This window comes from Hyla sarda, chromosome 8, assembly GCF_029499605.1.
Source record: "Hyla sarda isolate aHylSar1 chromosome 8, aHylSar1.hap1, whole genome shotgun sequence".
NCBI lineage: Eukaryota > Metazoa > Chordata > Amphibia > Anura > Hylidae > Hyla > Hyla sarda.
In genome coordinates, this window is record NC_079196.1 from 91,723,278 (window position 1) to 91,738,707 (window position 15,430).

The 15,430-nt window shown below is 42.2% G+C and overlaps 2 protein-coding genes across 4 annotated transcripts in view; both read right to left on the reverse strand.

Moving 5' to 3' along the window:
• Positions 1–6,510, reverse strand: part of LOC130284890 (ADP-ribosylhydrolase ARH1-like) — a 35,599-nt gene extending 29,089 nt beyond the window's left edge. The window contains exons 1-2 of one of the 2 annotated variants that reach the window (XM_056535800.1): positions 6,355–6,510; positions 5,282–5,636 (exon numbers count right to left, since the gene is read on the reverse strand). In XM_056535800.1, coding sequence (XP_056391775.1) covers positions 5,282–5,594 — 313 coding nt within the window. In that variant the 5' untranslated portion in view covers positions 5,595–5,636; positions 6,355–6,510. The remainder of the gene's footprint in view (positions 1–5,281; positions 5,637–6,354) is intronic. The other variant, XM_056535799.1, reaches the window with a different exon arrangement.
• A 4,092-nt stretch (positions 6,511–10,602) lies between these two features.
• The window catches only part of LOC130284535 (ADP-ribosylhydrolase ARH1-like), a 31,454-nt gene continuing 26,626 nt past the window's right edge, over positions 10,603–15,430 (reverse strand). For both annotated transcript variants that reach the window (XM_056534966.1, XM_056534967.1), the window contains exon 4: positions 10,603–13,237. In XM_056534966.1, coding sequence (XP_056390941.1) covers positions 12,850–13,237 — 388 coding nt within the window. In that variant the 3' untranslated portion in view covers positions 10,603–12,849. The remainder of the gene's footprint in view (positions 13,238–15,430) is intronic.

Here is a 15,430-nt window from a genome sequence, read left to right on the forward strand (position 1 = left end):
ACAACCGGGTGGGTGCTTCCATCGGCTGGAGTCAACTTGCCGGCCTTACCTATCCGGAGTGGGCTTATGGGGCATTCAGGTCCCTGGGTGGCCGAGACCGGGGCACTTTATTCTTAGTTAGTTTAGTGGTTAGGTACCACACGTGGAGTGCACAGTGTTTAGTGTCGACCCAACAGAAAATCCTCTCCGAGGTGGAGGTCTGTAGGAACATCACCGGTGACCTCGGGAAGATCAGGTCTTTGGAGTATGGCAGTCTTGGTACCAGTAGGGCTTCTCTCCTATGGAGAGGTTTTTCTTTTGATGTGCCCTAGGTACTAGACCCTTAAGGTGAAGTACCTTATTTTGGCCAGGGATAGTGTATATATCTTAGGGTGAGTATAGGGTCAGTTTCATGAAGGGATATTGATAGGGTTAGAGGTTGATAGGGAGAGGAATTTAAATTAAATTTTATCAGGATTGCCAGCCTTCTTCCTGGTGGGGGGCTATGCATGTCACCTTAGCCTTTTGTTTTGTTTTCTATGGATGGATTGTAAAGGGCTTGCAGGCAACCAAACTTGGGCCTTGTGGTTTTGGTGTATTGTACTGTTAATATTGCTTTGTTGTAGAGTATGTATATATTGTTTTGTATATATTGTTCTGTTTACATTAGGTGGGTAGGGGTGTATTTTAGGTTGGGTGGGTTTTTCTTGGGGGGTCGTGGTGGTGTGTACCCAGGACTGGACTGTTGCAGTGGGTACTATTTTGGGGGTCTGGTATGGGTCAGTTGTGGATAAAAACTGTGACCTATGGACTCTGACCCATGTCCAGAGGGGGTGGTGGGTGATGGGATAGTTTAGTATAGGTTGTTTTTCTGTCTAATTGAGTTGTTTGTTATGTATATTCTGTATGGTTTTATGTATAAAATGTATTTTATTTTTTTATTTTTTATTAATTATTTGTATGATGTCATAATTAATTTGAGAGAAAGGCAGTCAGACCAGTTTTCAGTTATTATAGTATAGAGTTATTATACTATATCACTATATTTATGTTTGTGTTTATGTTTGTGTCCCAGTGTGGATTAGTTTTTGTTTGTGGGTATATGTGTGTGTGTAGGGGGAGGTTAAAAAAAAAAAAAAAAAGTGTATATGTATGTACCCGTGTATTAGGTTGTTGTGCTAGCTAATTTTCTTTTTGCTTGTATTTACTACACAGGGGGAATGGCACCCTCTTTAGCTGTCCACCCCTCCCCCTCCCCCCTCCCCCTCTCCCAGGTGGTGTTTTAAATTGTATATGGATCCAGCATGTCACCCAGTCAGAGGCTATATGCCCAGCAGAGGTGAGTTGGTATCTGAGTGTTAGGCTCAGAATGTGTGTTAGGATCACATCCTAAATGAGGCCACCTCGCCGTGGTGGATGGGGGACACGTTTTTGATCAAAAAAGTGCGCTAAGAGCCTCAATTTTTTGACCAATGTGTGCTGCTGCAATCTTCTTTTTTGTGTATATATATATATATATATATATATATATATGTGTGTGTATATAGAAAAGGAAAAAAAAAGTGTGTGTATGTGTATATATATGTGTATATATATATATATATATATATATATATATATATATATATATGTGCATGTATAGAAATATATATATATTTTGTTATCCAAGTTGGATTATTTTTGTTACGGCAGCTAGCCATATGTTTGTTTTGTTATTGGGGGGGCAGTGTGGTTGTGTTTCCTAGTTTGGATATTTTTAGTTTTTGATCCCAGCGAGGAAAGCTTTATTTATGTTCATTAGGTGTGTGTGTGTGTGCGTGTTGGACTGTAGTAGGTAATGATTTATTTATTCATTTATTTTTGGTTTATCTGGGCTGGCCGGTTAGGAAGGTTTAAGTTGTTATTTTGAGACGGATAGTTTGTTTTTATGTTCAGTTTTGTTAATTTTGTTACAGTGAAATGAACTTGTTTTGTAAAGTTTTGTACTTTTATAATAAAAAAGAGTGTCAGCAGAGAGCACGGTGGACAACACAAAAAAGAAATTCAAAAAGTTAAGAATTTCCTCTGTAGCATACAGCTGCTAAAAAGTACTAAAAGGATTAATATTTTTTAATAGAAACAAATCTGTTTAACTTTCTGGCACCAGTTCATCTAAAAAAAAAAAAGTTTTCCACCGGAGTACCCCTTTAATCTGCCATTTTGGATTTTCTGGTTTGGATGTAAGCCATGATTTATCTGATTATACAGATCACACTTCTTGATAACCTTTAGGCCGAGTTCACACTGCATAAAATTCAACACATTTTGCAGGATATCTATGCGTAAAATACAATACCAGCTAAAAATGTTATGTTGTGTGAACCCAGCCTTAGACAGAGGTGGGAGAAGGAAGGGAGTAAAATATGACAGTGGTAAGGGAGTAACATATGACAGTGGTAAGGGAGTAACATATGACAGTGGTAAGGGAGTAACACATGACAGTGGTAAGGAAGTAACATGACAGTGGTAAGGAAGTAACATATGACAGTGGTAAGGGAGTAACATATGACAGTGGTAAGGGAGTAACATATGACAGTGGTAAGGGAGTAACATATGACAGTGGTAAGGGAGTAACATATGACAGTGGTAAGGGAGTAACATATGACAGTGGTAAGGGAGTAACATATGACAGTGGCAAGGGAGTAACATATGACAGTGGTAAGGGAGTAACATATGACAGTGGTAAGGGAGTAACATGACAGTGGTAAGGGAGTAACATATGACAGTGGTAAGGGAGTAACATATGACAGTGGTAAGGGAGTAACATATGACAGTGGTAAGGGAGTAACATATGACAGTGGTAAGGGAGTAACATATGACAGTGGTAAGGGAGTAACATATGACAGTGGTAAGGGAGTAATATATGACAGTGGTAAGGGAGTAACATATGACAGTGGTAAGGGAGTAACATATGACAGTGGTAAGGGAGTAACATATGACAGCGGTAAGGGAGTAACATATGACAGCGGTAAGGGAGTAACATATGACAGCGGTAAGGGAGTAACATATGACAGCGGTAAGGGAGTAACATATGACAGCGGTAAGGGAGTAACATATGACAGTGGTAAGGGAGTAACATATGACATTGGTAAGGGAGTAACATATGACAGTGGTAAGGGAGTAACATATGACAGTGGTAAGGGAGTAACACATGACAGTGGTAAGGGAGTAACACATGACAGTGGTAAGGGAGTAACATATGACAGTGGTGAGGGAGTAACATATGACAGTGGTAAGGGAGTAACATATGACAGTGGTAAGGGAGTAACATATGACAGTGGTAAGGGAGTAACATATGACAGTGGTAAGGGAGTAACATATGACAGTGGTAAGGGAGTAACATAGGTAAGGGAGTAACATAGGTAAGGGAGTAACATATGACAGTGGTAAGGGAGTAACATATGACAGCGGTAAGGGAGTAACATATGACAGTGGTAAGGGAGTAACATATGACAGTGGTAAGGGAGTAACATATGACAGTGGTAAGGGAGTAACATATGACAGTGGTAAGGGAGTAACATATGACAGTGGTAAGGGAGTAACATAGGTAAGGGAGTAACATAGGTAAGGGAGTAACATATGACAGTGGTAAGGGAGTAACATATGACAGTGGTAAGGGAGTAACATATGACAGTGGTAAGGGAGTAACACATGACAGTGGTAAGGGAGTAACACATGACAGTGGTAAGGGAGTAACACATGACAGTGGTAAGGAAGTAACATGACAGTGGTAAGGAAGTAACATATGACAGTGGTAAGGGAGTAACATATGACAGTGATAAGGGAGTAACATATGACAGCGGTAAGGGAGTAACATATGACAGCGGTAAGGGAGTAACATATGACAGTGGTAAGGGAGTAACATATGACAGTGGTAAGGAAGTAACATGACAGTGGTAAGGGAGTAACATATGACAGTGGTAAGGAAGTAACATATGACAGTGGTAAGGGAGTAACATATGACAGTGGTAAGGGAGTAACATATGACAGTGGTAAGGGAGTAACATATGACAGCGGTAAGGAAGTAACATATGACATTGGTAAGGAAGTAACATATGACAGTGGTAAGGGAGTAACATATGACAGTGGTAAGGGAGTAACACATGACAGTGGTAAGGGAGTAACACATGACAGTGGTAAGGGAGTAACATATGACAGTGGTAAGGGAGTAACATATGACAGTGGTAAGGGAGTAACATATGACCGTGGTAAGGAAGTAACATATGACAGTGGTAAGGGAGTAACATATGACAGTGGTAAGGGAGTAACATAGGTAAGGGAGTAACATAGGTAAGGGAGTAACATATGACAGTGGTAAGGGAGTAACATATGACAGCGGTAAGGGAGTAACATATGACAGTGGTAAGGGAGTAACATATGACAGTGGTAAGGGAGTAACATAGGTAAGGGAGTAACATAGGTAAGGGAGTAACATATGACAGTGGTAAGGGAGCAACATATGACAGTGGTAAGGGAGTCACATATGACCGTGGTAAGGAAGTAACATATGACAATGGTAAGGGAGTAACATATGACAGTGGTAAGGGAGTAACATAGGTAAGGGAGTAACATATGACAGTGGTAAGGGAGCAACATATGACAGTGGTAAGGGAGTAACATATGACAGTGGTAAGGAAGTAACACATGACAGTGGTAAGGAAGTAACATATGACAGTGGTAAGGGAGTAACATATGACAGTGGTAAGGAAGTCACATATGACCGTGGTAAGGAAGTAACATATAACAGTGGTAAGGGAGTAACATATGACAGTGGTAAGGGAGTAACATAGGTAAGGGAGTAACATATGACAGTGGTAAGGGAGCAACATATGACAGTGGTAAGGGAGTAACATATGACAGTGGTAAGGGAGTAACATATGACAGTGGTAAGGGAGTAACATAGGTAAGGGAGTAACATATGACAGTGGTAAGGGAGTAACATATGACAGTGGTAAGGGAGTAACATATGACAGTGGTAAGGAAGTAACATATGACAGTGGTAAGGGAGTAACATATGACAGTGGTAAGGGAGTAACATATGACAGTGGTAAGGGAGTAACACATGACAGTGGTAAGGGAGTAACACATGACAGTGGTAAGGGAGTAACATATGACAGTGGTAAGGGAGTAACATATGACAGTGGTAAGGGAGAAACATATGACAGTGGAAAGGGAGTAACATGACAGTGGTAAGGGAGTAACATATCACTCTACACAAGTTAACCATAGAGACACATAGTGACATATATACCCTTAATATTACCTGGTGCTCTCCCCTGCATGTCTTCCATACATTCTTTATATTTCTTCGCCAGTAATGGATATAAATGAGAAGGTTCAATGCTTTTGCCTGCCTCCACCAAAGCTTCTGCTGTGGCAATATGCATGACAGTGTCATCACTTACTATCCACTTTTCTACATCTATGCTCTCAATGCCTCCTAGTTCGGCCAATTCAGCATGAATCTCTGATCCCTTCTCACAGAATTCCCAGTCGCCATTGTTGTACCCAAGCGCATCTCCAGCTCCACTGAGGACCATGGCTGCCACATAATTCTCAATGATTCCAGAACACATGTTACTTTGAGAGAAAGGTTTACAGAGACCTGTAAATATGAGCTGGAAACAAAAAGTTAACATTAAATGCACTGTTTAGGTTCTCTTTAATATAATATAATATATTATATATATTTATTTATTTTTATATCTGAGCATTTCCCTCTAAAACACAAAGTACTATGAAATACAAATCCCGACTGGTCATCTTGTCATAAATGGTTTTCACTCATCTTTTGTTCTTTACCGGGGAGTTATATGTTGTTTTTCTTGTATTTTATTTATAGAAAAAGCAGAAAAACAGGACGAACATAGCTATAGGTACCTATCACAAGGCGTGATTCAGCACATGGGATCAAGTAAGGCACTAACGGCAACATACACTATGGAGCAGTGTTCATTTTGATAGAAAATTTTGGTTTAGTTTTAGTCATATTCTTTTGACTATAAAATGATTTAGTTCTAGTAATATTTTAGTCATCTGAATTGTTTTAGTCTGATTTAAGGTGACTAATTGTCATAAGATTAAAGTTGACTAAATCTACAGTAGACTGAATAATATCTTAAAATGTAAAGCAAATATTACCAAAATGCTTAAATAAAGCAAACTGACTCTATACTCCTGAAATAAATAGCCATTAATCTGTTATTACTTATGATATTAAGCTTTTGTGACATTTAATCCAGCTGGAGCTTTATGACAGCAATTAAGTAACTATACCCAACCTAAATGGTTTACATAATACAGTAACAATGCGTCACATTCAGTCCAGTTCCTTACCTTCTGTAGGACCTTACTTTGTCCTGAAAGGAACTATCGCCACCTGATCCCCGGTGTACACAGAAGTTCCTTTCCATACACAGCACAGTACTTACCAGCAGCAGCTCACACCTTCTGATTCTGCTGAGCACCATATAGGAAGTTACATACTGCGCACGAATCCTGCTATCACTTTCAGTTTATCAAAAGAGAACTTTAGCACCATCTAGTGGCATAAACCAAGATTGCTGGGACCATGTAAAGTGTTGGGCATTACTGAGCCGCATAGGGTTAGGTAGGACAGACTGTATGTATGGTAGTTAAGGGGTAGGAGTGATGTAGGAAAGGGATACAAGTTACACTATGTCCAACAAGCAGCAGTGATTTAGGCAGTGTGTAAGGGTTAAAGGGTCACTCTCATTAAAACATATTTTTGCTTTTGCACTCCTCATGGCAAATGAAAAATATTTCTAATATACTTTGTTTAAAAAAAATGAATGTTTTATTTGTGCTTAAAAAAGCTCAAGAGCACATTTTCCCCCAACTCATACACAGACTTTGGACCAAAGTCCGAACACAGGAAGTGCCGCCTGGAGTGCTGAGGGGGGTGTCCAGCCTCATCCAATCATAGCTCCTCTCACAAATAACTGCCATATGCTGTTGGCTGGACCCCCTCCCCCCCCTCAGCACTCCAGGCTGCACTTCCTGTGTTTGGACTTTGGTCCAAAGTCTGTGTATGAGTTGGGGGAAAATGTGCTCTTGAGCTTTTTTAAGCACAAATAAAACATAGAAAACTTCATTTTTTTTAAACAAAGTATATTAGAAATATTTTTCATTTACCATAAGGAGTGCAATAGCAAAAATTAGTTTTAATGAGAGTGCCCATTTAAGGGAATCATTAGTTGGGTCTGCAGGGGATAAGGATGGCCCCCTGCTGGGGCCTACATTTACCCCCCCCCCCCCCCTCCTCTTTAGCTTCAGACAATATTTCTGGCTTACCAGCTCTGGAGAGGACTGCTTCCCACCCGCCCGCACCTTTATTGTGTTGGGTGTATGAACCCGAAGGTTAAACATCCTGAGAGTGTTTGTTTATCTAGTTGCTGTGGCTACGCCTACCCCTGGGCTGGTCAGCTGACCTTGTTGGTTTACCTGTGTGTTACCTATAAAAATCTGCAGTCTGCTTTCAGGCCTTGCCTGTGAAATAGCTTGCTGTAGTAATTAGTGTTTATTATCTGTACAGTGACCCCCCGACCTACGATGGCCCCGACATATGAAAATTTCAACATGCGATGGCCTCTCAGAGGCCATCGCATGTTGAAGGCAGCATCAACATACGATGCTTTTGTATGTCGGGGCCATCCCAGCCGATTGCTTCAGCTGCCGCCGGATAGCTGTTTACGGTGCCCCGTGTGCTCCGGTGATGGTTTCCTACCTGTCCTCGGGGCTCCGGCGCGAACTCTTCGAGATTCCCTGCATCGCCGGCGCTCTCCATCGTCGTCATCACGTCGGCACGCACGCCGTCCCCTCATCCAATAGGAGCGGCGTGCGTAGTGACGTGATGGCGGCGACGTGAGAGCGACGATCCCGGGGAAGCAGAGATGTCCGGAGCGTCGGGGACACGACGGGGACGCGGCGACAGTGATGGAGGGCGACATCCAGGGCAGCGGTGACGGTCCGGAGCGGCGGGGACAGGTGAGTATAACTTCCTATACTTTACATTGCACGGATCCCTCAACATACGATGGTTTCAACAAACGATGGTTTATTTGGAACGGATTACCATCGTATGTTGAGGGACCACTGTATTCCTAATCTTTCGGTGTTTGTGACTTTCTAGCTTGGCTTCCTGACTCTTCTCTGTATTTGCGACTTGGCACCTTTGACAACTCCTGGTATTGACTCGGCTAGTGGACATTGACTCATTGTGTATGTGTGTGTTAGATATTATTTATGTTAGTCTGTGTGATCCCTTACAATACAGACACAGGTCAGGATACTGTAAGTTTATTTTACTGACAGTGACTTCCATCACATATCTTGAAGGGACTGTCACCGTGGTTGTTTAGGTGTTTAGGGCGGATAGGCAAGTAGGCAGGGATAGAGGGAGTGGGTGAGATCAGTACTGCACTTCTTCCCTGCTCGTATGTGACATTGGGTTTGTTTGTATCTGTTTGTCCTTTCCCAGAATGTATTCCTAGGTTATAAAAAAAAAAAGAGCTTATATTTTGCAATTGGAGTTTCTCCATTTTGGTGGGGTTGTTTGCCTATTTTTATGGAATTTGCTTTGGGGGTACCTATTGGATGCTTGTTTTTTTTTTGTTGTTGTTGTTGTTGTTGTTTTTCAAGACACAGCTGGCAGTGGAGATGAAGAGTTGAGAAGGAATAGAGGTGAAGGCGGACTTGCCCATCGAATGTGGATGACTGCTGGCATTGCACTTTGCATAACATGCTCCAGTTTTACAGTTCTGATCCATTGTTATTAAAGTTGTATTGAATCCTGGTACTTTATTAAATGCTGTGTTCGACCCCCATGTACAGCAAAAGGTTAACAGTTGTCTGTGTCTTATTTATTATCTGGAAGGGCATATTGTTTTCTACTACTGGGTGATAAGAAGGTTACATGCAGTGTATTGGAACGTCTGTAATGAAAACACAGATATACACTGAAACTCATTGAGAAGATTAGTTAAAATTACATTAAAATAGTCTTCTATGTGGGTGGTCTTCTCATAGAAAATAGCTGCCATAAGTAATGTATAGTGAACTGAAAAGCCAACACACAAAATATCGTCTGGATAAGGGGGTGGTCATCTCAAAGAAGTAGACTTTAGCAAAGTTTTCATTGTGTCAAACTCCTTCAATGTATCCTTGTTCTAATATGCTTACAGCATGATAAAAGTTTTCATTTACAACAAAGTGTACTAGATGCCTAGAACTTCCAAATATTCCTCATTATTGATTACCGTATATACTCGAGTATAAGCCGAGCTTTTCAGCAGGATTTTTCATGCTGAAAATGCCCCCCTCGGCTTATACTCGAGTGAACTCTCCGCCTGTCAATCCCTTCATCAGTGGTCTTCAACTTGCGGTCCTCCAGTTGTTGCAAAACTACAACTCCCAGCATGCCCGGACAGCCATCGGCTGTCCGGGCATGCTGGGTGTTGCAGTTTTGAAACCTCTGGAGGTCCGCAGGTTGAAGACCACTGTGGCCTTCGTCATCATCCAGACACCCCTTTTGTTTTGTACTCACCTCCCCTTGGCGGGAAGTTAGGATGAGCTGGTCCGGGCCATGTACGCTGCAGGGACCGTCCGGTGGGGAGAATTAGTCGTTGCGGGCTGTCCATTTTCACCTGGGGGGGCCTCTTCTCCGCGCTTCGGGCCCAGCCCAAGACTAGTGACGTTGCCTTGACGACGACGCACAGGGACGTTCATGCGCAATGTCCCTGTGCTTCGTCGTCAAGGCAACGTCACTAGTTCTGGGCCGGGCCCGAAGCGCGGAGAAGAGACCCCCCCCCCCGGTGAAAATGGACAGCCCGCAACGACTAATCCTCCCCACCGGACGGTCCCTGCAGCATAGATGGCCCGGACCAGCCTACCCTAACTTCCCGCCGAGGGGAGGTGAGTACAAAACAAAAGGAGGGGGGGGGTGTGGATGATGACGAAGGCCGCAGTGGTCTTCAGCCTGCGGACCTCCAGAGGTTTCAAAACTACAACACCCAGCATGCCCGGACAGCCGATGGCTGTCCGGGCATGCTGGGAGTTGTAGTGTTGCAACATCTGGAGGTCCGCAGGTTGAAGACCACTGATGAAGGGATTGACAGGCGGTGATGATGAAGGGGGGGATGATGACGGGGGTCTGGATGATGACGGGGTCTGGATGATTACATAGGGGGATGATGTATTTCCCACCTTAGGCTTATAGTCGAGTCAATAACTTTTCCTGGGTTTTTGGGGTAAAATTAGGGGCCTCGGCTCATATTTGAGTCGGCTTATACTCGAGTATATACAGTATATAAAATGAATAATTTGATATGCAGTACGAGGGTGTTTGCCCAAAATTAGGCAGCTGGTTTATTGTTATGGTTGGTGTGTTTTGCTCCTTAAAATCCACAAAATGCTTAATCTAAACAATAGACTTTAGATCAGAAATCTCTGGTCTCACAACATGTACGACGCACTAAAGGCAGGGATTGAGTACAGTGCCATGTAAACAATGGATATGACATCCTGGTAGCAAGCATGGCAGGGTATACGAGAGCAGTGGTGAATTTTGTTTTTGGGGCCATTTTTTGATTTTATTAAGAAAAGGTATTTCTTCTCACAACACAAACAGATACACAATTTAACCATTTTATTACCAAACCATTTCCCCAGATAATCACCTGATACAATTGTTTTTTTTTGCCGTACAGCTGCAGGTATGAAAGATATAACCTTTTTTTACTGTTTAATAAGTAATTGGACCAATTGTAAATTAAAATGAAGGCCCCCTTTCCTGTTATGGCCATTCTGGGTCGCCATTGGTGGTGGCATGCTATTCCATTATTATTATTTTTTTCTACATTGTAAATCATGATACCTTTGGGGAGACATTTTATCTTGGATTTATTTTCACATAGCTTTTTACTCTTTATCTGGGGCTGACATATTACCTTCAGTTTTACTTGGAGATTGAGCCTCTGCTTGCACCTTTACCGTATTTACAGCTTGTTCTGCCCAAGGCACTCTACATAAATTCACATGCAGCTGATTTTTTTTCTACAGATCTATCACAAGTATGCAGCAAAACCGCATGCATTTTTACATGGCAATATAGCAGTAAACCCCACCAGACTTGTCTGCTTGAAGTCTGGCTGTCTGACTGTCCTCTCTATTGCAGACACACATTGTTCATGAACAGCGCTTAAGAACTATATAAAGTTTAATCTGATGCATTCAGAGAGTGCTTTCCTACTGCAAAAACCTATTTTGCTTAATGTTGTCTTGTGACATTTAATGGTTTGTCAAATTCTCCTTAGTACCACGGGGAACTGACACTTTCTTAGAGACTTTAGAGCCTAAAATACAAGCATTTAACAAATAAAGGTTGGTTCCTAATAAAATGATTGTCTAATACAGTGTTTCCTAACCTGTATTCTGCCAATTATTGCAAATTTACAACTCTCAGCATGCATGGACAGCCAAAGTCTGTCCTGTCCATGAGTGCTGGAATTTGTAGTTCTGCAACAGCTGAAGCTGCACTGGTTGGGAAACACTGTTCCTATATGTTACAGATAGATGTGGAAGGTCACATTGGTGCTCAATGAAGTGGCTCTATAACATGCATATACATCTTTGACAGTTCTCTGAGATGTGTAAAGGGAATTCAGAGAACGTTTTAAAGAGTACCTCTCACCAATTAAAACTTTTAATATAGTGTTCCTTGTGTAATTAGTTGACACTTTCCTATTCACTTGCTTTTAAAATTATCAACATAAATATGTTTAAAATGTAATACAAAAAACGTCCACCAGGTGGCTCTGTTCTGTTCCCTGCCACAATTAATACAGTGAGTTCGGTCTCCTCCCGGCCTGGCAGGAGTCTGAACTCAGGAAGTGTTTCTCTGCACTGAGCTTTATTACTGGTTGCACAGAAAGTGAAAGCTCCACAGATTCTCACAGAAAGCCTCACTGAAATCTGCACAGACTGAAACATGCACAGAGCTTGAGGTCGTCTATTCATCACAATGCTGCAACAATGTGAGGGCAGAAGTTGCCCCCAGCAGGCTTCAGTGATGTAATGCCGTAATGCCTGCTGGGAAATGCAAGAAGAAAGGTATGATACAAAGCTTTTTAAAGCTCTGACATAGTTTTTAAGGGCTGGACGGGTTTTAGGAGTAGTTAGAGAACATAGCCTGAGGTAGTTGAGAACAGTTTATTTGGTAACAGGTACTTTATAAATGCAGTCTATGGCTGATAATGACACATCATGTATAAAATATAGGTGCAATGCTAAAAGGGTTTGAATAATGTATAAAGCCCCTTTATTTTGGTGGATTAAGAGCACCAACTTCTCCCATGTATCTATGACTAAGGCTGGCCATACACATGGGATAATGTTTGGTCATAATGGCTGATTTTGCCCAATTTAGCCAATCATCATCTGAACATAACAAACAAATGCTAATTTGTAATGGCCGACAGTAGATTTATGTAAAAAATCACAGCAGATTTTTTCAGTCATGGCTGGATGAAAAATAGGTGTATGACGTGGTTATCTGAATTTGGCTGACTGTTTGACCCTTTGTGCAAGCTCCCTGTGTTTTGTTTTCTTTAAATCACAGGGATCTGCCATTTAGGTCTGTTCATATGAACGATTTCATGGGACACTGATCAGACACGTTGTGGATGATCAATGTGTACGGCCAGCTTTATTAGATGATCATTGTCACTGGAATTTATCTCGACATGAAGAAAACTTCAGTTAAAGCTATCCTTCACTTTAAGGAAAAAATCCTTTACAATTGAGGCCCATGCTCTACACAAGATAGTAGAGATCCTTGCCAAGATTTTCTAGTCTCTTTCTGTATTCCAATTTCTTGTAGTTGGCTTTGGGGACTCCCTTGAAACCATACATGCTACCAAACCAAGCAGCAGCAATGGCTGCAGTTGAATCACTATCTCCACCATGGAAAAATGCCCGGTGAGTGAGTTCTGTCCAGTTGTCACCAGAACCCAGGATTGCATCATAAGCTATCATGGGTGCATCGTGTCCACTGCTTCCACCCCATCCACTGTAGCTTACTGAAGCATAAAACTCATCTCGTTTCTTTACATCATATTGCTCTGGAAATATCGGCAGAGAAGTTCCATTCAAAATTCCTCTTTTTCCAAGGTAGGAGCGCCACTGTTCTTCAAAGTAAGACCTAGACAACACAAATGAGATGCTTGATAAGAACAATGTGACTCCCTAAGATAAATATTATGAAGTTATCGATTATGACTGACTATATCAGCAAATGTTTAATCAGTGTAAATGTAGGTGTCTACTGTTACTTGCCAAGTCACCAGACCAAAACCAAACTTAAAAATCCATTGTAATATTAAAATGAATCTCTGTATGGATACTTACATGTTCAGGTGCAAATGCAGTTAATTTTAAAAGGGAAACTGACAGACTGTTCACCCACACTAAACACAATATACAGAGTTAAAGTGTGAGTGAATAGCAGTAAAACGATGTCTTACTTACAGAAACTGGTCCAGTACGTGAGCAGGTGCCACTCTACTGTAAGTAGCAAGAGAGCGGTACTTGCTCCCTATGCTACAATAGCAGAGCGCTCACGTGACCGCAGGCTTTCACATCACTAGGACGTGAGAGTGAAGAAATCCGGTAATTACTCACCGGTAATTCTGTTTCCTCGTAGTCACGACAGCACCACCAGAGAGATGGACTCCTCCCCAGGGACAGGAAACCCGAAGCTTAAAAGGAAGTGCATCTCTCCCAGGCCCTAGTGAATTACCGAGACCTAGAAAAACACTTCCAACTGGTTAGTACATATAATACAATATTTTAATGTCATACCAATAACCAACACCATAAGAAGAAAAAAACAAATATAAATATATTTCTCTCTTTCTTTTTTTATATCACCAATGTGTATAACCCCGTGTCGGGAAAAATAAAGGGTGGGAATAGGTTGTGGTGCTGTCGTGACTACAAGGAAACAGAATTACCGGTGAGTAATTACCGGCTTTCCACCCCATCACAACAGCACCACCAGAGAGAATAGCAGAGAAACCTAGGGTGGGACCACAGCCTGCAGAACCTTACGACCAAAGGATAGGGAAGAAGAGGATCCCAAGCTCAGCCTGTAATGGCGGTAGAAGGTGTGAAGGCGTGGCTGCCCTACATATTTGCTGAATAGAGGCACCACTAAACTCTGCCCAGGAAAATGCCCTGGCTCTAGTTGAATGTGCCCTCAATCCAGCAGGAGGGGTTAACCCTGCTGAAATGTAAGCTGAAGTTATTGCTTGTCTAATCCACCTAGAGAGAGATTCACTATTGGATTTGTCAACTTTATTTGGACCAGAAATTTGGACAAACAATCTGTCAGTCTTCCGAAAAGGCTTAGTCACTTAAAGGTATTCAGTGATACACCTAGGCACGTCCAACCTATGAAATCTTTCTTCTGTTTCATTGGACGGATGGTTGCAAAAGGATGAAATTAGGACACTACCTTAGGCATGAAAGAAGGGTCCGGTCTCATCAAAACTCTGTCAGTAGAGATGGTAGTAACCCTTTAAGAGACTCCTCTATCTGTTTCTTGACCATATCTTGCATTTGCTGTAAAAGGCTCGGGGTCTCTGCCATCATTACTTTATTTATACAGGAAATACAGCTAGCTTTGTTATAATCTGTAGCTAAACCTGCTCTGCAGATAGCACACTCTATTCTTAGTCTTTTTTGATGCCTTCTTATGCGAATCCTACAAAAAAATAAACTTTACTAAGCATCAGAACCCCAAAAGAAAGCAAGAGTAAACTCACCACATTGCCCATGAATACTGAGGAAGGGATCCAGGGAGAAGATTCTGAAAGATCCCACTTGCCCACATCCTCCAAGGAGCTCATGCTGACCACACTCCCTCCTGGAAGCTTGCAGTAACAATAAGCTGGCTGTCCAGTGTACCCGAGAAGGCAAGGGAGCAGCAAGAGGATTACCTCTTTTAAAATTGCCTCCCTTCCCTTCCCGGACACTGGCGTCTGGCTTCAATTCCGTTCTCCGGCCTAATTCCCCTACCAGCCGTCACATTCTGTAAGCTGGCGCTCATGTGACATTCTAGCTCTGCTCCAAATATGGCTGCAGCCACTGGAGCACGCTGCGAGACTCCACAGCAGCCCCGGAACCAACCACATTCCCGGCAGATGATTTTACAGCACCGGCACAGGTACTGAATACAGAGGAATCGCAGAGGATACGGTCAGGGCGGATGGTACAAGTACCAGCTGGGGGTACACTGGAAGGTTCTCAACCAAGAGCCATTAGAGGAACCCTCCATCCCAACTGGTACACCGCTTCCAAGGCCCCCTCTACCAGCACCCATCCAGAAGATGGA